Genomic DNA, 21312 nt, shown 5'->3' with positions numbered 1-21312 from the left:
GCAGATTATAATTTCCTTTCTCAAATTACTCTCCAGCCTTTCTGCATATGGTTCCAAAAAAGGTGGAAATCAAACGATACAGTTATTGCAATACAAATGGTGGTAAAAGAAATTTTTTGCTCCATCACTCAGTATTTGATTTTAGAAGTCTCCCTGCGAGCCTAGGGAGGTTGTAAAGGATCTTCCTCATACTACATCCTTCTCTGTAGGCTACTTGACAGAGCATGGGACAAACAGCAATGTCTGTAATAGTCTTTGTCAGTGCTCTTGTTGAGAAGATGCAGCACATATTGCAGCTTTGTGCTGTGGAATGTGTTCAGGGGATGAAATACGAGGAAGAATTTCTCCAAGGAGAAAAAGAGCAAAAGGAAATCAAACTTGAGCCATGGATCTTGATGTTCTTCAGAGTAACATCCAGGACTTTCCATTTTTATAAACAAAAAAACAAAGCCCAATAAGGACATAAATTAAATTAATATTAAATAATATTCAAATCATTATTCAATAATCCAAGTTTCTGCCAAAAATTAAATAGGGCAAATTCTTAATTGAATCCTGAGATATATTTTCACCCCAGATTCTTGTAGGATTAACTTTTGGGGGCACAGTGAGATTGAAAAGATGTGCAGCAAACACAGGAAGGTGAGCTCAGTAACTCCCCTGCAGTCTTCTTTCTCCAGATGTCTGTCTTCTTTGCACAGTAATGTGTGCAAATGATATTTAGGTGGAGGTTGTTTATAACTCAGATGAAATACATTGCAAATGATGAGCTGTTCTTTAGTAGACAACCTGCTAGAGGGAAGAGAAGCAGGATAATGGACGACATGGTCAGAAAGGGACAGAACAAAAAAAAAAAAAAAAATAAAACAAACAAAAAAAACCCTAGCCTGTTCAGTTAATAGGAGTGTGAAAATAAATACTGAGATCTAAGGAAAGCCATTACTCATATTTAGAAGACAGTATTACTAAATGGAGAAAAACCTAATTTAAAGGATAAAAAAAAAATCTGTTTAAATTTTCCATCAAATGGCAATGAGAGCCATTGGGATTCCCTAATCAGCATTTTAAAAGCTGACAGTTCAAATCCAGTAAGGGCTGTTGTTATTACAAGTCAATAGAAGTCTGCTTGTATGCCTCAGTAGATGCCTTGCAAAGCATCTACTTTGACACTCAGTACCCTCAGCAGACAAAAGATATGAACAACCTCATTATTATGGCTAGACAGAATTTCCACTTCACCTTCACCTTTCTTCACTTCACCTTTACCTTTCCACTTCAACTTCAGAGGTTTTCCTAGCACTGTCACCACCCTCAGGTTGGAACTCATGTTGGAGAGGCAGCAGTCATCTCAACTTGCCTACCACCTCTGGCTAAACAGTTTTCTTTCTGGGATTCTCCAGCTAATGATGTTTAAATAGAAGGGAATCACTGAAGAACCTTCTAGCTTTAATAAGCTGGGTTACTATGAACAGAAGCTTTCATATTCCACAACTTTTTATTTCATCCTTTAAAAAGTAAGAGTAGCTTTATATGAGACCTGTACAACTTCTAAAATACTAGCTAGCAAAAATACTTATTCTGGACAATTTATATAACAATGTCTTCTGTGCGTTATAAAATTCGTTAGGAGACCTAAAAATACAATGAAGTCTACAAGATGCAGATTATAATGAAAAATGTAACTTTCTACTGAGTATGTATTCTAATTATTTAGAAAGGATTTTATGATTGACATCCTACAACACTTCACCACAGTTTTAAGGGGAACATCTCCCATTACTTACACGATTTAAATAGTGTTTACTCAGATTATTTTATCTTAATTGCAGAAGAAAAACTAAATTGGCCGAAGTTGTTTTGGGGTCCAATGTTGTAAAAACCTTTATGTCTTTATGCATTTATGGAAGAGGTCCTCAGGGAGCTGACTCAGAAAGATGCCCTCCTTGATCTGCTGCTTGTCAGCTCTCGTCAGTGACGTGCTGACTGGCGCCGTCTTGGCCACAGAGACCACAAAATGTTTGAGTTTAAAATCATTATTGACAGGAAGAAAAGTGCAGGAAAACCTCAACTCTGGACATGAGAAGAGCAGACTTCAGGCTGCTCAGGGAACTAGTTAGAAAAGTCCTCTGGAAAATGTTTTTGTAGTGCTGGGATCTGTCAGTGCTGGTCACTTATAAAACATCACCTCCTAAGGGCACAGGAGCAGCAATTCCCCAGTGTCAGAAGTCAAGCAGAAGGCTGCCTTGGCTGAACAGGGATCTTCTTTTGGGTCTAAGGCAAAAAAGGAATGTGTGTAACCAGTGGAAGCAAGGTCAGGTGACCTGGAACAATAAAGAGATGCAGCTTGCCACTGTAGGGAAAAAATTAGTGTGGCCAAAGCTCAACTGGAGTTGAAGATGGAAAAAAATGTGGAGGACAATAAAAAACAGTTTTTTCACATAAATAATAGCAAAAGGCAGCATAGAAGTAACCTCAGCCTGCTACAGGATGAGGATGGGCACTCACAAACAGGGACATGAACAAGGCAGAGGTGTTTGATGCATTCTTTGCCTCTGTCTTTAACATGGATGATGGACCATGGGGGTCTCAGTCCTCTGAGCTAGAGGACCATGGCTGTGAGAATGATCAAATCCCACCTGACCCTCAACTTGTGAGAGATCTACTACTCCAGCTGGATCCCTACAAATCTATAGGGCCTGATGGGATTCATCCAGGAATCCTCAAAGTACTAGATGATGTAATTGCAAAGCCTCTCTCAATTGCTTTTGAGCAGTTTTGGAAATCTGGAGAGGTCTCAGCTGACTGGAAGCTGGTGAACATTGTCATGATTTTCAAGAAGGGCAAGAAGGAGAACCCTGAAAAATACAGACCTGCCAGTCTCACTTCAGTGACAGTAAAATCATGTAAAAGATTATTCTGGGAGGTATTGAAAAACACCTGGAGGTCAACACAGCCATCGGTCACAGCCAGCACAGCTACATGAGGAGAAAGTTCTGCTTGTCAAACCTGATTTCCTTCTCTAACAGGGTAACCCACCCAGCTGATCTAGCAAAGCCAGGTAATGTAATCTTTTTGGACTTCAGCAAAGCTTTTGATACTGTCTCTTATAGTATCCTTCCTTACTCCCAGGTTCAGTGGGACCACAGGTAACTCACAGCTGGTGTTTCCTTCGGGCACATTAAAAGGAGGAGGAGTTATGAACATTTCTTCTATTCCTGTATGACAATCACAGCACAGAACAGGCTGAGAGCTCCCAACAACTCTCAACTCCTAGCAACTACAGCAGGGCATTGCTAGTTTAACAGTTAATGAAAGAGAGAAGGTTTATGAAATGCAATAAAATTTGCATTTTGAACTTCATCAAAACCAAACCACAATGTAACTACTTGCTAAATACAAACACCTCTGAATAAAGAGAAACCATATCATACCTGTATATTCAAAGAGACACTGATGAGAAAATTTGAAGCAGCAGCAAGTAAAACTGCCAAGAGATGAGTCTGCAAATCCAAAACAAAGAAATACAAAAATACTTATTAGTTTAGGAAGAACAATATAATAGTGGTTTTCTGATAGCACATTACAACCCAATCAGAACCAAATTATTGTACTTTTCAGTTACTGAGTTCATGATGCAGAGAATAAAAGGATAAGAAATACCTCTGCATAGGTGACTAGGGCTTAAGTAGTAAACAAGTGGGAATGGAAAGGGCATGACACCGGTTTTGCTGTCCTTCAGTAGAACGCCTTCTTAAATCTCAGGAAAGACAAAACTAGGCAGGTTGCAGTTGAAAACCACAGACAGGTTTTTTCCCCCCTAAAAGGACCTGGTTTTTACATTATCCAGAAGGAAAATCATCAGGAATCAAACTGTTCCTATTGGAACACAATTATCTTAAGTGTTAACATATCCACTATTTGACAGGGCAGCCAGGAACAGAGGTCTCCTGACAGTTTCTTTAATGTATTGCATTATTTCATTAAATAATTTCCTATCAGACTGTCTAAGTTTTAGTAAGATTTGCAAGCTTTCTATGAAGCCAAGAAGTGAAAAACATTCAAGCAAGATTCATTATTTTGGAAAGAAGTCATTTAAAGATGCCATTTCAGCAAGATCAAACAACAGGTACTTGATAGAGTTCCCTGTCCACTTTCAAAATGTTCTAACACATTGCAATCCATCCTCAATATATTAAAAACCACTATAGATTTTATATTAAAATCTATAGTGGTTTGAGGAGCCCCATTAGCTCACAGAGAAGACAAATATACCATCCGTTTTTATAAACAAGGTCATGGTAATATAACCCAGCATAACAACTGTTTCCAGGCTGTAAAGCAGCATCCAACTCTGTGCTTACAGCCTCAGGTTTCATGATACTTATCCAAGAAGGTCCCATGGCAACTCTGAAGAGGCAATGCCTACCAGCCACAGAGACTGTTACCCCTCAACATTTATAAAGAGCAACATGTTGTCACAAAAGCACTTGGAGAGGGGATTGTTATTGTGGCTAGATAGTTCCCAGACTAAGAAAAAGCATCCCCAAAAGTGTGAAGAAACAACATCCTTATTACAAGTCAAATATAACATTTAAGCCAAACAGCAGAATCCAACTGTTTCCAGCCCCCATGTTTCTGTAGTGGCTTGGAGTCAGCAGGAGAAGCAGACAAGAGAACAGCTCTGAGAAGTGCTTGGCTGCCTGCCAGGTGTCACCGAGACATGACTGATGGGTCCAAAGGGATTCACAGACAAGAATGCAGGAACTGAGAGGACTCCTTCTGCTATTACAGCATCAGTGCCACAGCTTGCGTACCAGAAGCATTCAGTGAGAAGCATTACTCAGGATTTTAGCCCATAGCCTCTGGTGCCTAGCCACTGGAAGTCCTTCCCCTGTTGGATCCTCTCCCCAGGATCCTCCAGAGGGTGTTCCAGGAGCATGTCCTGGGCTCTCTCACACACACTCACGGTGTTTTTCATGCTCTGGGAACACACCTTGCTGGAGCCAGTGGGAAGGGTGTGATGTGACATCTCAGCACACCACAGTCCAGACGTGGCTGCTGAGGGCAGCACTCCCTGCCACAGGGACACAGCAGCCTCCTTCCACCCTGGGGAAGGGCTGTCACATGGACACACCCAGGCCTTGCAGAGGCAGAGGGGATGGGTTTTCCTTCCCTATGCCTTAATGCTGTAGCATCAGATCCTGAGCACTGATCTTGCCCCACGTTCGACCACTTCATCCTGCACACTTCAAAAAACAGCAGCTAAATCACAGCTGTTTTCTTGCTCCCGAAGACTTGGACTTTTTAAATGACAACGTGCTCCCTTGTGAGGAGGTGGAGAAGTGATCTTGTCAACCTTGTCATGAAGTGTTTAAGAAAAAGGAGACAGAAGGGAATAGAAAACAGCAACTGCCCCCTCATTTGCCCCCAAATTTTATTGTACTTACATTAGTAATTGTAACAAATCCCCATTACTCTCAGCAGAAAACTCAGTCTCTCTGTGGCTCTTTTTGTTCCAGGGGCTGATCCTGTCATTATGGCTGCATCTCTGGAAGCAACCCCTTGCAGGTCCTTCCTCCCAGTTTTCAGTTGGGGATGACAAACCTTGCACAGGACTCAGTAGGCAACCAGCACACCAGGGAGGAAACACCACCGATCTTAAGCCAGACCACAAGGGGGTCTCCATCCAGCTCCTGAATGCAGCTGGTGAGTAGAGGATGAGGTCATGTGTTCCATTGGTCATCTAAAATAATGTGCTAAATCAGATGCATGTGTGGGTACTGATGATGACCTGAGTGTGTGCCTCTAGAGTCTGTGAATCAAATCTCCAGCAGTGGGTTTTCCAGTGCCCTGCATCATGGGTGTCCTCCCCAGAACAGCAACTGCTTTTACACCACAGTGGTTGCTTCACCAGGTACCTGTGAGCTCGGCTCAGATATCACTGTGGGACACACAAGATTTCTGTCCTGATGACCAGCCTGTGTCTGAACAGAAATAATCTTACAAAGGTCAGTTCTCTTCTTGGAGAATCACAGAATGGTTTGGGTTGGAAGGGACCTTAAATGTCATTTAATTCCAACCTTTCTGCCCTGGGCAATGACACCTTCTACTACACCATGTTGGTCAAAGCGCCATCCAACCTTGAACATTTCCAGGAATGGGGCATCTACAATTTCTCTGTGCAAACTGTTCCTGTGCCTCACCACCCTTATTGTGAAAAGCTTATTCCTTGTATCTAGTCTAATTCTACTGTCTTTTAGCTTAAAATCATTATGCTGTGACACTCCTCTGTGCCTAACTTAAGCAACCTCCTGGACTGCACACAAGAGAAAACAGAGCACGTGTGTGATCAAGGCAAATGTGTAGCAGCAGGCTGGGCTCAAACCTTACCCTCACGGCTCAGGTCCTTTCATTGCAATGACCACATGTTTCACCTGAGTGTTGCTGTTGGCATATATACTGCACTGCCTGCTCCAGGCTGACAGGTGTTAATGAGCTCTGCTTAGCATGGTGATGGCATCCTGCTTCCAAAGCCAGGGCTGGACAGACCCCTAAAGATTAAGAGCAGAGTATGATGCCCTAAGGAGGTCAAATATCACATGGATCCATTCAGGGAGATGAGATGAAAGTACAGTAACACCATGCAGCTACAGCATGGCAAAACTGTCTCATGTGGGTGCATACCCACACATGCTTATATTAAATAAAAAAATGGGGGGAAATGCAGTAAAGAGGAGAATTAAATTGCAAACATCTTAAATCAGAGTGAATCCCAAATTAGCAGGCAATCTCTAATGAACCAGGGTTATCACATACAGCAGAGCTCAGAGAAAAAAACAGGATAGCATATCTCAGGCCAGGAAAACCATACATGAATGAAAGATGACCTGCAGCTGAAGACAGATCACAAAATGGTTGCTGTACTTCCCTGAAGACCACCAGAGCCCTTCTGTTCCCACCTTATCATGTGAAAGATTTCATTATTTGTGCAATGTCTGCCATTTAATATCCTTCAGAGGCTAAAGGACTGGTGGAACAGCCAGTTTAATAACTAATAAACATGATATTTTCTGAGTTTCCAGTTGTGATATCCAGTTGTGATATCATCCACAGCACTGCAGAGCTTTCCACACATATGTCTCAAGACAAACCTCAGTTGGGGAATTCAGTTGCAGACACATCTTCAGAGCCATGATACTACTTCAGTCAACTAAGGACTTCTACAGGAAAGAACTTTAAATATTCAAAACTGTTGGCATAAAATGCAAGTTTCTTCATCACTGAAACATCTGTCTGAGCATACAGGCCACTTTGTCAGACCCCAGATTTCAAATTGTTGACACATTCTTCCAGTGCTTCCAAATGCATGAGGCTTGTCACAGAAACATCTTGCCCTTAAGTTTTCCAGAAAATAAAAAAACAATAAAGAAATTTAATTTACTTCACTTTAATATGTTTTGGAACAAGCCATGAAAGTCACCTACCCACTTTGAAGTCCTTCCTAGACAACCCCTGACCACACAGACCACAGACTGAGATTGTGGCTCTCCGAACACTTTACCTGGTGGCAAAACAGGCTTGAGGAATGCTTTCCTCTGGCCTGCCACTCCCTCACTACCTTGCTTAAGTGCCTGAAATAATCCATCCAAAACATACCTCATTACCATGTTCTTTATCAACCACCTGCCAATGTTTAACACTAAAGGCAGGTTAAAATTCACAATCCGCAGCAAGGGTTTTAACTGGTGACCTGTGCAGTTTGTCAGGGGTGACACTGACCTGTACAGGGGGTGCTGTGGTAAATGAGCTCAAGAAATGGCAACTTTACCTCAAGCAAGGCCTCAGCACTCACCTGGCATCCCCACCCCAGCCACATGAGGGTCTTACACAGGCTGAGGCATGGGGGAGGGAGGTTTGAATCATCAGTCAGGGGAAATCCCTTTGTCACATGGGGTGGCAGCACACTGCTGTTCAAAATAAGAGAGCACTGGTGTGGCACATGGCTGGTACAGTCCTGCTCCCAGCACTCAGGCAGGGCCTGATGGCTATTTACCAGAGCACCTTTTCACGTCATCCTGACAGTATTTTAAAATGACATTTTACATGCAAAGTCTCTATTTACTGTCAAAGTAAAATAAGGGGTTTATGGCAAATGAAAGCCAGGCTGAAATCTGTATCTTTGGCAATAATTCTAGTAAGTTTATCACTTGCAGGCTAAAATCTGCATTGAAGACTCAGCTATATGGTGAAATGCAATTTATTCATATTACATGTGCTTTTCCTAAAGCACATTAAAGTGCAGTTGCCAGGTCTGTGAAATAAAAACTTAGAAAAAGGAACTTAATTTGCATTAACTAAAAGGTATACACCATTACTTATAGAAACTTGCCATGCCGATAAATTGAACTGATGAGCAGAAAAAACCCCAAACACTTTAAATGTCTGTTGTCGGCTCACTCATCAAGGCTAGTTAAACTATTGCTCCTATTTCTTCTTGATTTCTCTATGTCTTTGTGATGTAAAGGTGTTCCCAGAAAATTTAATGGCATGTACTGCTTCAAAAGCTATGCACCATTTCCAATAATTGGGATTTTGTCAAACCTCAATGGATCTTATAAAAAAAAAAGAGAAAGGGGTGGAACATGTTCTCAGCTTCCAATTATGAGTTAATTCTGAAGCAAGAGGAATTCAGAGTCCTTAACAAAAACCATATTTTTCAAAGAGCTACCATGTGGAATTGGGAGAGGCTTATCATTTAGCTATTATTATTCACAGAGCTCTGGCTGTACTCAGGACTTTACAGATGTATAAATAAAACAAGGTCCTTGTTCCAATGGTTTTCACAGTGCAATTCATATACTCAGATATGAGTTAAGGTCCATATGAACTACTGAAGGACAGCTGGAATAAGAGTAAAAGAGCAATTACCAGTTTGGGAACATGAAATGAAAATACATTTGATTTGTTCATTGTGACATAAAAGAAAAAGGACATTGTTCAATGTATGAGAAGGAGAGAATTAAAACATTTGGCATCATCATTGTTAGGAATAGAGAGAACAGACTTGGTAACTACATTACTTCGCAAATTTAAAATATATCTTTTTTTTCCCCGAAAAGTGACAAATTGCAAAGGCTGGAATGAGAGCCTGGTAAGTTATGAAAAGTAGGGGAACTTGAGAGGAAGGAACAACTACAGAAGTGGGACTCTTTCATTTATCTCTGTGTTTTAATCACTTTCATGAGATCTTATTTATATTCACCACATCAATTATTGTAATTAATATATAGAAGGTAACAAACCAAGCTGGAAAATATGAACTGTAAAATAAAATAACTAAACTAACTTTAAATGTGCTCACTAAGGTTATATACAAACATGTCCACCCACTGTATTGTTAACAAGCCTAGAATAATAGAGATATTTAAGCTAAAAAAGACCCCTAAGATAATTCAGTCCAACCATTAATCCAGTACTGCCAGGTCCACCATTTAAACCCTAAGCACCACATCTACACGTCTTTTCAGGGATGGTGACTCAACCTCCTTCCTGGGCAGACTATTCCAATGTTTGAGAACCTCCTCTGGGAAGAATTTTTTCCTACTGTACTGTTTAAGCCTTCCCTGACTCAACCTGAGGCCATTTCTTCTTGTTCACTTGTTACTAGGGAGACAAGAATCACCCACCTCACTACAAGCTACTTTCAGGTAGTTTTAAGAGACCACTATGAGAGCTTTTCTTTTATCCTTTTTGAAGAGTTAAAACCAAACATCTCAACTTCTACATTTCAATTTCTTATTCTCAGGTATGAACTACTAAAAGTAGAAATAAATGGGAGAATGGAAAAGGGGCAGAATTGATTTTTACACTGTTTCCATGAACAGCCTGGGATACTTTGGGACACTTTAGCTCCTGGGATATTTTGCTGCATGATCAAAGACCATTTCATGTTTTTAATAATGCCTGCTAGATTGCAAATAAAAACCTCTCCCATGACTGTATAAAAACCTCAATCATAGCTGAAAACATCTTAATAAAAGGTTTTCTCAAGTACCATCACATATCATCTCCATGGCAACTACAGAAATTACATACCAGGAAAAGCAAGAGTAGGATAATAAACTTTTGCCCGTTTCCAGGTCCCACAGGAGAAACAGGGAGGCAAGCTAGCACTGCCTGCCCAGCCTCTCCCACACAATGGCCAGCTGGCTTGGGGATGTGCTCCTGTTGCTGCCCAGGAGCAGGCTTTCTGGATATTCCTGTCTAACCCAGGCTAATTCCTGGTGTACAAGGCAAGGTCCAAGCCAGATCACTCCAAGCCTAGGAATATTAATCCCCAGAAGCTACAGTCTGGCTCACGTTGAGAGGCTGTGCTGTTCCTAGCCTGGCTTAATGTGGCTCCCTGGACCCCTAAACTGAGAGCCAAGGAGGTGACACGGGGCTTATGGGAAGCTGGAGGCAAGCTCAGAAGGGAGCCATCTGAAGAACTGAGTAAATAGTGCTGTTCAGTGTTACATCAGGCAGGGCAAGGCACAAGGAGTACTCCTGGAGAGATGTCTGGCTCTTCATGTGCACACAACCTCTGCATGTGCACACAAACGTGCCTCCAAGTCAAGCACAGAGAGCTCATTCCCTCTTGTTATTGTAGTGCAAGGCTTGTTGAAATACAAATGAGCTATTTCTGACTCTGCTTCAATCAGAAACAGAAAACCCTGACAGAAATGTAACCAGCTTAATACATCATTTAGCAAATCCTGAAAAGAATTTTTATATAAAAATCTCCCTTTACCAGTTGAGAGTAATGGTGTGGCTCTTCCAGCATGCACCTCTCCAGCACCACTTTCAAGCAAAGGCAGGCTCCTCTCCCATTCTAACTCAAATAATCTTCCTTTAGCTGTGACTAACCCTTCCTTTGATCTTCACAGAAAATGCTTCTCCACATCACAACCTGAGTGAACACCCTCTGTTGTTGAAACACGGAGTCACCCATGTCACACAGGGTAAACACAGGCAGGAAATCACAATGCTTCCAAGCCAGTGGCATTGCAGAAATATCCTAACAGGAGTAACAACAGGGCAGGGAAAAAAGAAAAGACCTGACTGCATTTAGAATGAAGTTGGATCCATCTGTTAAAAGAATTACTTGATTTTATGGCAGGGGAAGGAGCAGCCCAAAGGCCCTTCCAGTCTGCTGTTCCTGCAGAGGAGAGGTGCTCTGCAATACTTCCTTGCTTTCCTTCCTGCACCTCTCACACTTGGCTCTCCTAGTTTCATTTCCAGAGAGAGTGTTAATCATTTACAGATAGTTCCTAATGGGAAAAAAAAAAAAAAAAAAAAAAAGTGGACTCCAGAAGGCAGAGCCTTCTGCTTAGCAGCATTATTCATTTAAATATAAACAACTGCTAGATTATCAGTGGTGATTTAAACAAGAGGTCCTGCCCTCTGAAATATTCACACGTATGTAGACGGGTGCATACACACAAACACACAGCTGGATGCTGTTAATTTGCAGATACTTATGTTCAAAAGTGTAAGATGCAAATCTTGGAATAAAAAAACTAAACTCTAAAGAAATGTCCTCACTTGCAGGTTTCTTGCAAGGGCCTGAGAAATAGGTAGCAGGCTCGTGTTTGCTCAGTTGTCTCCCTATGACACATTGCAGTTGTACATTTTGACATTTTACTACAAACTGTAGTTTACTGGTTTAAAGTATTATTAGCATTTTGTAATTCATGGTGAATGCTGACATGAAGAGTAGGTGTTTAGTTCACAAAAATCCAAAGCATCTACTTCATAGCTCCCTTCTTCAAGAGAAAACTAAGATCAGCGTAGCTGAATGATCCCTTCTACATACCTTTAACACCTTTTAACATGCTCTGTTACTTACAGAGATAACAAGGTGATGGTTTTCCCCGTAGTTTTGAGTATTGTTGGTCTTTCAGAAACTGTACCTTATGTGGATTCTCCAATATGGAACTTTATGTCTTTTTTTTCTGCTCTTTTAGCATTCGTATAGGATATAATGGTTACAGAGCTGCTTCTTGACAGGGATTACTACGGAAATGGGGTCAGGAAGATAAATTTCTTTTCAGGAATTAAAGAGATGAAGGAGAACTGAGTATCCTTTTCATGAGCCAGAAGCTATTATCTCTCACATGCATGCTTGTTAAACCATGCACTGCACTTCAGTTTGTCCTGGCAGTCTCTGATGTGTGGTTATCACAGCACCAACAGCTCAGCCTCACGCAGCTGCAGCCACCCTTCCAGCAAGATGCGGGAGAAAATTGGAAGGGTAAAAGTGCAAAAACTTGTGGGTTGAGATAGAGACAGTTAAATAGATAAAGCAAAGCTGCATGAGAAGCAAAGCAATATCAGGAATTCATTCACTGCTTCCCAACAGTCTATAAGTGTTCAGCCATTTCTACAAAAGCAGGGCTTTACCACGGGTAATGGTTACCTGGGAGGACCAATGCCAAATGTCCCCTTTTTCCCTTCTTCCCCCTGCTTTATACGCTGAACATGACACCATATGGTATGGAATATTCTTTTGGTCAGTTGGGGTCAGCTGTCCCAGCTGTGTCCCCTTCAGGCTTCCTGTGCATCCCCAGCCTACACATTGATGGGGCAGTGTGAGGAACAAACCACACCTCAATGCTGTGCAAGCATTGTTCAGCAGTAACTAAACAGCCTGATTGCTAGCAATACTTTCTTCATCACAAATCCCAAACATAGATCACACAAATTACTGTGAAGAACATTAGCTCTGGTGAAAACCAGTACAATAGTCAAGAAATGGAGCTAGAGTCTTGATCAGGTGAAAGCTGCCACTATTTGTTTGACCGAAGCTTCTGCAGACACTACAAGCTTTGCTCTTGGTCATCTTGACATGATGACTGAGCCATTGTTACATGATAACACAGACACTGAATGAAAATGTTCCTGGTGCTTTAGTCACTGCTGGGAGCAACAGACTGTTACTAAAAGAGAGAGAAACACAGGAAAGAAAATAATGTGATAAGGAGTAAATAAAAGAACCTTGTGACAATTACAAAGCAGAAAAAAATCCCCAAACCCACAACAATACCCCCAATAAAAATGGAAAAGAAACATTAAGAAATAGTAGGTTAGTCACAAAGCAAAGTAAATGGAGTCATTATCTATTTACTCCCAGGCTGGAGCCCACACAATTAAACTAGGTTTTACTTGGGAGTTAACTCGGGAGTGTGGGTACAAGCCTGTTATGCACACAAACCCTATATTTCGGTTGTTTTTCACAGGAATGTCTTTACAGTGGAGCTATCCTTGGCTGTTGAAGAAAAAGGCATCAAGTGCAATCCTTATCAGCCGGCAAAATTACTTTGTTTCCAGAAGGATGACAGTCAAGCCATCAAACATGGTAACTAGGATTCTGGTGGAGATTTCAGCTCCCATGAGGCTGATTAGGTTCTGGGGAATTCAATGTCAGCAAGAGGCAGACTTCTCCACAAAGGGTAAATACTCTATGTTGTACTTCACCTCGGACACCACAAAAAAGTCCTGTCCAAGCAGCCAGTATTTGCTTTGCTCTGAGCCATTGTTTTTGTGTGTGGAGAGACTTCCTCCAAACCTTGCACTTCACCATAGACCTCTACATTACAGGGTTGTTTCTACAAAACACAGCAGGATACCAAGAGAAATATAGAAATATAGCCAGAGAGTGGTTGTGTGCCTCATCTAAGAGTTAAACTCTAGTGATTCTGTGATTTCTCACTATCATAGTTCCATAATCTCTCTTCATTTCCCCATTATGGGCACAACAATTCATGTCACCAAACAAGGCCAAAGCTTCTGGCATAGGTGATGTAAATCAACCATGAACATTGTTGAGGAAATGGAGTTGTACCAGTATAACCTCAGTTTCAGCAGCACACATCTGTTTAGTTTGATATTGACTATTTACTTTTGAGCACACTGCAAATATCCCTTTCTTAAGAGCTCTGCTTCAGGCCTGGTGTTGATTCACACATCAGCTGGCTGTTCTTTGAAGCTTCTGGCTGCACATTTCAAAGTCCATATTAGTCAAAGCATGGAAAGCATATCTCCCAACTGCTCATATTAGTGAATGCCATTCTCCTGGGACAGTCAGTGGTGACATTATAAACATGAGTATAACAGTCTATACACATCACCGAAACTCCAAAGAAAATAATCAGTCTTCAGTTACCAGGTTGGTCAAAGGTCCTCACCTCCCTAATGACTGATGTGCAGTGTCTTCTGTTTGTTCATCTTTCTAAGGCCTTGTTTTTTGAGTTTTGTCAGACTTCTGCTTGAGTAATTTGTTTTCTTTTGATTCATTCAAAGAGGACTTAATCAGATATAGCAGAGTGTTGGGGACAAGCAAGGGTAAGATTCTGACATCTTTTTAATTAATGCCCAAAGCAGACTTTGAGACTATAGTAAAAGAAGGATCATACTTAGCTCCAAAGAGAAATGAAGTCTTTGGATCACAAAATCATAAGGTGCTAGTGTTGCAGGTGAGGTTTTACATGAAAGACACTTTTTATTTTAAAAATTACATCAATGAGTATTTTCCTGTCAATTTACCTGGACAAACTGCCTCATCAAGGAGTCAAATGAGTGCTAGGGCAAATGAAGCAGCAGAAACACAGGCTCAAGGTGGGAGCAACACTACTCCTTTGTGTGACAGCAATGTCCTAGACCCACACAGAACCTCATGAATTCTCAGGAACAGACAGGTGTTGGTATGAGCAGCCAGACTTTCACCCTACATCTCTTTGCAGCTCACAGACATGCTGTGAGACTGGAAAATCAACACAGTGGCCACAGCCAATTTAATATATAGTCATTACTTGTAGACTAGTCTACAAGATGGGAACAGGAAGGGCAAAACAGTGAGCCAGGCACCTCCAAAGCAGCAGAGGGATTCAGATTCATCCCATGAGTCTTTCCCACTCAATGCTGACTAAAGGGAGAGGAAGACTCACCCTGTTCTGCTGGCTCCATAGTTTAAGCCCTCTAGTCAGTGGGTAAGCTGGGTATTAGACACAGCCTGCACTGTGCACCCCATTTTTCTGTAACATACCATTTTGAAGCAGTCCAAAGCAAAACTAAGTTCTGCACTAGGCAGGATATGTGTAATTAGTGTCTCAAGTTTCTTTGCATTTGTCTTCTGCACTCCACTTTCTGACAAATGACAAGCATTTTAGTGTTCCTTACTGCTTAGAAATTTCCTAATTAACATTCTCACACCTCTTAAAACAGATTAGTGTAATTACAAAGCTCCTGTTTAACTTGCAATCACCTCAATCACCAGTAAAAAAAAAAAAAAAAAAGAAAAAAATCTAATTCAAAAGTTCTTTAACATCCTCAGGAAAACAAAATTAAAACTCTTTTTACCATAGCATCTGCTGGGAAGGGAAGCATTGAAAACAGTCTCAGATTTGTGAAAAATAGCCCAGTTATAATCAGACAACAGACACTGGGATAAGCTACAGCTGGTGCTTAGCACAGCCCCAGCTCTGCAAGAGCATTCATTTCCAGTGTCCTGGATGAGGAGTCCAGGAAGAGCTACCAAGACTTCTTCAAAATGAATTGTGAAGTACCAGCCTAAATAAAAGGGGTTTGCTCGCCAGCTTTTGTTGTCTGTCAGGCAAGGAAACACTCCTGCAAGCAGCTCTGCCAGCAGTGCTGAAGAGAAGAAAATGTCCAGAACAGATGGACTGTGAGCTTTCCCATCATCACCATTTGCTCTGTGTGCCCCCAGCTCAGAATGCAGAGCTGGCTTGGTCTGGTGTTCTCTGCTGCCCAGCACCACACTGGGCTAGCAGGGAAGCTGCCACAGGCACCTGGCTCCTTCCAGGCTTTGTAGGGGGAACCCAGGCAGGTACTAGAGGCCTAAAAATAACACACACTAGAAAATTCTCTTCTGGGACCCAGAGAAGTGCCTGGTGGAAACCAGATGAGTAGGTCAGCCCTCAAGCAGGCTTACAAAACTGCATATTGCCTCCAGTCTTTGGGCTACTTCCCCACTGTTCCAGACCTGCTGCTCCATGTCCAGCCTCCTCTGTATTCATAGGTATACACAGCTACATGGTTTGCTCCAAAAACAGCTCCATGGTTTACTCCCACTCTGCTTGCAGTGATTGATGGAAAAAACCTTAAATTTCCCTATGGAATTTGAAAGCTGGGATGATACAGACATGCTTATAGTATTGTGCAAATGGACAGGCAAGGGGCAGTGCTTTCCTGTACTTACTTCCCTTCCCTTTGAGTCCCCAAGCAGCAGCTGATCTGTCTTTAGGCTGGAGGCTGCAGTCTACAAGCTGTGTGCTCATTTCACATCTTTACATCTGCAGGGACAGTTGATGTTCAGCAGACTGGATGTATGAAGTTGAAAAAAGATACGGGCAATATTTTCTAACCAGTGTTCAATTTTGCCTTCTCGTGTCAGCTTCTTAGTCACACTAAAGCTAATCAGGACACAACCCTCAGCAGATCAGACCTATAGCTCTGGCAGAGCCTGAGAGCTTGTGTGCATGCTGGCCCACTGACAGTCCTGCATTTAAGAGCCAAAGCCACAAATTGTTTTCTAGCAGAAACTAGTTAAATGGGCACTAAACCATGGAAAGTTGCTGGATTCTTGACAGCAGAACAACACCAGAAAATCGTGCAATGCTTCTTGCTTCTAGCTGCAATGGGCAGAAACTGAAGTATAGGAGATGCCATCTGAACATGAGGGAGAATTTTTTACTGCAAGGCTGACAGAGCACTGAAACAGGCTGCCCAGAGAAGTGGTAGAGTCTCCTTCTCTGGAATGATTCAAAAGCCTTTTGGACACAATTTTGAGTAATGTGCTCTAGGGAGCCCTGCTTGAGCAGGGAGGTTGAACTAGATGATCTCTTCCAACCTTACCCATTCTGTGATAGTCTGCTTCATTGTAACATTTAAATTTTGAATTCCCCTATGAGAGATTCAGAAAGGCTGTGTTTGAAAGTCCTCTACCTAAGTTTTGATTTATTAGGGCTGAAAATAATACACATGTCCCTAATACCTAAGAAATGGTATGCATTTTCTCCCAAACACATCTCCCAATAAGATAAAGGAAACTGAAATGGCATGAACTCTGAAACCTGACAGACAAAGGACAACAGGAGGAAATACAGTCAGTGTTTTGATACCCTTGTTTGCTTTCAGTGAACAGTTTTAGAATAAAGAGCTGGAGGGATGGTGTTGAACAGAGAAAACTTCACTGCAGTCTTCACAGATGAGTATACCAGCAGAAAGCTGAGTGAGGACATTTGTCTCTGCTTTCTCCATGCTCAGGAATTAGTTTACTGATTAACCTGAAAAAGGTAATATCTGCAGTGCATCAGGGAGCAGTCTGGAGATTGAGAAAATAGCATTAAAAACCCCAGGAGGGTGTGCCTTCACTTCTTTTCCTTCTTGCAGAGGAAAGATGTCCTGATTGAAACCCACCTGTGCCATGACCATGCTGCCCTCTGGTTCCCAGCCACACTTCCTATAGATACCTTGACTTGCTCTAGAGGTTTTCCTATATGACAGCCATGGTTGGAAATGTCATTGCTTAAGTGTTTAAAATGTCCTGGTGAATGTTGGTAGGGATGTACCACAACAACATTTTTCTCTGGTGATGGTGCCAGCTAAAGAGACCCTCACTGTTCCTGGCATGCTTCCTCAGCCAAGGCAAATGGAGAGAAAATCTTTCTCTCCATGAAGACATCTCTGTCTTCCTGCCTTGGGTCCCTCACAGCACAGATGAAGCAGCCCCCATGGCATCAGAAGTACCAGCAGGCCCTGTGCTGCCACAGGAACAAACGGGAACAGACTATGCTCTCACCATGCTGGGGCTCAGTGGCTCTAGACATCAAGCCCCAAGAGGGGAGAGCTGAAGCACTGAAGATGTTCTTGAACAGAATGAGCTAAAAACCTCAAATGTGGCATTCCACACAAAATCTAGATCTCATCTATACGATAGAAGGCAGAGGGGAAAGACCTCCACAAGAATCTGCCTAATCTGTGGGAATTCTCATCACACCTGACAGCAGCCACCACCGCTCACTGATGAGACCACACAAGGGATCAGACACATACTCACCACCTGGCAGGCTGTGACAGACTGTGAGGGGACAAGAGGCCACAGAGCCATCTGAAGGAACTGTCACCATTGTCAACCCCTAACTACACAGCAGAAATTATTTATTCCTACAACCCACAAAATAAGACACTATTTCAAGGTGGCTGTCTGGGCAGCCAGTAATAACTCAAAGTCTGTGAAATAACAGCCAAAGAGAGAGAAAGAAGCAGAAGTGGAATAAATTTCTATCTCTGGCTCAGCTTCTGCACTTGAACAACTACAGAGTGTCTACACACAACAGATGTGAAATGCTGAGTTACAGGAAAGTTGTTATGGAGCTCTAAGTAACGTGGTCTAGTGAAAGTTGTTCCTGCCCATGGCAGGGGGTTTGGAACTAGCTGGCCTGTAAGGTCCCTTCCAACCCAAAATATTCTATGATTCTATTACATCTGAGTTCTCAGTGACTGTTCTCACCCAACTGTTTTCTTCTACTCTGATACAAAGTCAAACCACGATCAACACTGTAGATAATAATCTCAACTAATACTGCAAATTGTTTCTGTCCATAAACAACAATATTGTAAGTAAGTAAAAACCTATCAGAAGTCCTGAGGGAAATAAAAATGTATTACACTGAGGCAATTACATACACTTTCTATTAAGCAGACAAAGCCCACATGTTGTGGCTTCCTCTACTCATTACTCCAGCAGACACAAAAATATTACAATATTAGTTTGCAGGAAATATTCAGGTAACTAAGTACATATTTAATCAGATTTTACTGTATCATTAAACACACTCATGTCCCATAATACACCATGCCTATACAGGGAGGGCTGTGGAAGCATGGTTTGCGTGTTGCTGATTTCAGAGATGCAGCTCCTCAAGCAGTATCAACCAAGCCATATCCATGCTGATGCCAAGGAGAAATCCTACCTCCACCTTTTTTTCTGCATGGCCATGTGTGCCCCCTTCTACCCTTATGCCAACAGCTAGCATCCCAATCAGCCTGATCAGGGGCCTCACATGAGAATAATCCAAATTAAATCAAAAGACAAAGAAATGTAATTCCAACACAAAGAGGCATTATACTACACAGCCACGTGGACACAGCCAATTTAAGCTTTTCCAGGGACCTGAGTGTTTACAGACATCATTGAAGGCCTACTCTAGTGCATGGCTTTCCCTAAAGAATGTGTCAGATGCCCATGTGGCTCTAGGCAACTGCAATTGGCAGCTGTGCCAAGCCCCTCATGTCTAGGAGCTCTTGAAAGGGGATCTCACTCTTTCACCTCCTGATGGGGTCGAAGAGGCTGAAAAATACTCCCCACAAAGTAACTCACCTTGGCCGTCGTGGGATGTTCCCAGGCAGATCAGAGCCAGTGCAGTCATGGTCTCTTGTAGGGGGAGAAAACAAAGAGCTCCTTTTCAAACCACTGACCTCAGGAAAAGGGGAAGGGAAAGAGACCCTGTGCGAAGATCTGAAAATAGGATGGTCCACTGAATCACAGCCAGGATAGCCATGAATGGGAGGAGGAAATTGCTTCTGAGGCTTCCAGAAATGTAAAATGTGAAAATGGGGGTGGACAGAAGAATTTAACTATTGGAAAAATTAAGGTTGGTATCAACACATGACCTATGGTTACCCATTACTGCTCCAAAGCTACAACTAAAGTAAATAAAATAACAGAATATCAGTCTCAACCACAGACACCCAAGCAGCTCTAAAATATTATTAAGGTCTACCCAGACAACTACCATGTTTAAAAAACAGCAGTACTCATGCAACAACCCCAAGGAGTACAGGAGCAGGACTGGGAGGTTTTCCAAGCAAACAAATCCCCTCACCTTGACAGGCAGGTGGGTATCCCCATGCCAAGGGAATTCCCTGTTGCTGCCATCTTCTTGGCAGCTGTGCAAGCTTATAGTCTTGGAATGCTGATTCAAAAACCCACAGTAAAACCATTGGCTCCACATTCTTGTCTCCCAGTAAGAGACCCCAGCTCTGGTCCTGGGAAGCACTGCCACCAGCCATCAGCCAGGAGTCCTGCTGCACCACAGACCTGCACACAGGAATTCTCAGTTTTCCTTCACTCTGAGAGCATGGGGCTGAAAAATGCACTCTGACAAATGGATATCCTTTCAGCAGCAAATGCTACTGAATCCAGAGGGAAAAGTTTTTGGGACCTTCAGGCTATCAGCTGCTACTGGGCTACTCCTAGAAAAACTAGAGCAGCTAGTTGCAAGCCATTTTATGCACAATTTATACCAATACTTTACATAATGAAGAAGTGGTTTGCCTCTTATGCAGAGAAAATCAAGAATGTTGGGTATCCTTCCATCACTTCTAGTTTGTGAAACAAAAAGCAGAGAAAAGGTAAAGGGTTTAATCAATCTCCAATTCATTTTTATTGTTAGCAGATGCTTTAAATTGCTAGTTCTCAGGGGCTGCTTCAGTCTCTCTTTTGCAGTTGCCTAAATCCATTGTCAGCATTGACAGCGACAGAAACACAGATGACAAAAACCAGTGATGCTCTAGCACAGAACAGAACAGCTCTGCCCAGCTCCTACTCAGGAAGGACAGGTCAGGGGGAGCCAGGCGGTGCAGGCTCAATGGGGTGGAGAGGGAGCAGGGCCAGCAGCAAGCAGGTGCTGGCATGGGGCTCTCCAGAGGCTGGAATCAGTACTCCGCTCTCCCCAAGGCCTCTCGTTCCTGGTGCTGCTGCACGGTGGGCACTTACCTTGTGTGTGCTGAACCAGGGGCCGGACAGGGGCCCATTCCCCGTTCCCGGTGCCCCAGAGGATGCATTCCAGGCCGCCTGGGATGATGTCCATGCCCCTGCCCTCGGGCCCCAGCCACCGGCCATGCATGCACTGTCCCACCGGGGCGAGGGGTGGCTGTGAGAGCAGGCGAGCAGGCTGTGGACGTGGCACTCTCCTCCCGCTGTGGGGAAGGCTCCTCACACGGGTCACCCTGCGCTCTGCAGGGCTGCCCTTGCTGGCGTGCACCAGGACAGCCCTAGCTGGGGACTAGTTGGGGCACAGGAGAGGAAGGGGAGCGAGGCAGAAGGTTTTGCTGCTCCTTCCCAGGGCATTCAGGTGCGCCTTTTTCGGTCTCTGACTTCCCCAATGCCCCACCCTGCTCGGAAGAGGCAGCCTGGGATTTTAACTCCTTCAAACCAGTGCCTAACTCTAATGGTTAAGTATTAATTCCTCA

At 42.8% G+C, this 21312-nt stretch overlaps 1 protein-coding gene across 1 annotated transcript in view; it reads right to left on the bottom strand.

Moving 5' to 3' along the window:
- The window catches only part of NIPAL2 (NIPA like domain containing 2), a 51717-nt gene extending 30482 nt beyond the window's left edge, over positions 1 to 21235 (bottom strand). Inside the window, exons 1-2 of the mRNA XM_063390453.1 lie at positions 20837 to 21235; positions 3432 to 3500 (exon numbers count right to left, since the gene is read on the bottom strand). Of these exons, the coding sequence (XP_063246523.1) occupies positions 3432 to 3500; positions 20837 to 20962 (195 nt within the window). The 5' untranslated portion in view covers positions 20963 to 21235. The remainder of the gene's footprint in view (positions 1 to 3431; positions 3501 to 20836) is intronic.
- Between the last annotated feature and the right edge of the window lie 77 nt (positions 21236 to 21312).

Source organism: Prinia subflava, chromosome 1 (assembly GCF_021018805.1).
Source record: "Prinia subflava isolate CZ2003 ecotype Zambia chromosome 1, Cam_Psub_1.2, whole genome shotgun sequence".
In the NCBI taxonomy this organism is placed as follows: Eukaryota; Metazoa; Chordata; class Aves; order Passeriformes; family Cisticolidae; genus Prinia; species Prinia subflava.
The sequence above is the reverse complement of the archived record's forward strand: the minus strand, read 5'-3'. Positions and strand labels throughout refer to the sequence as shown.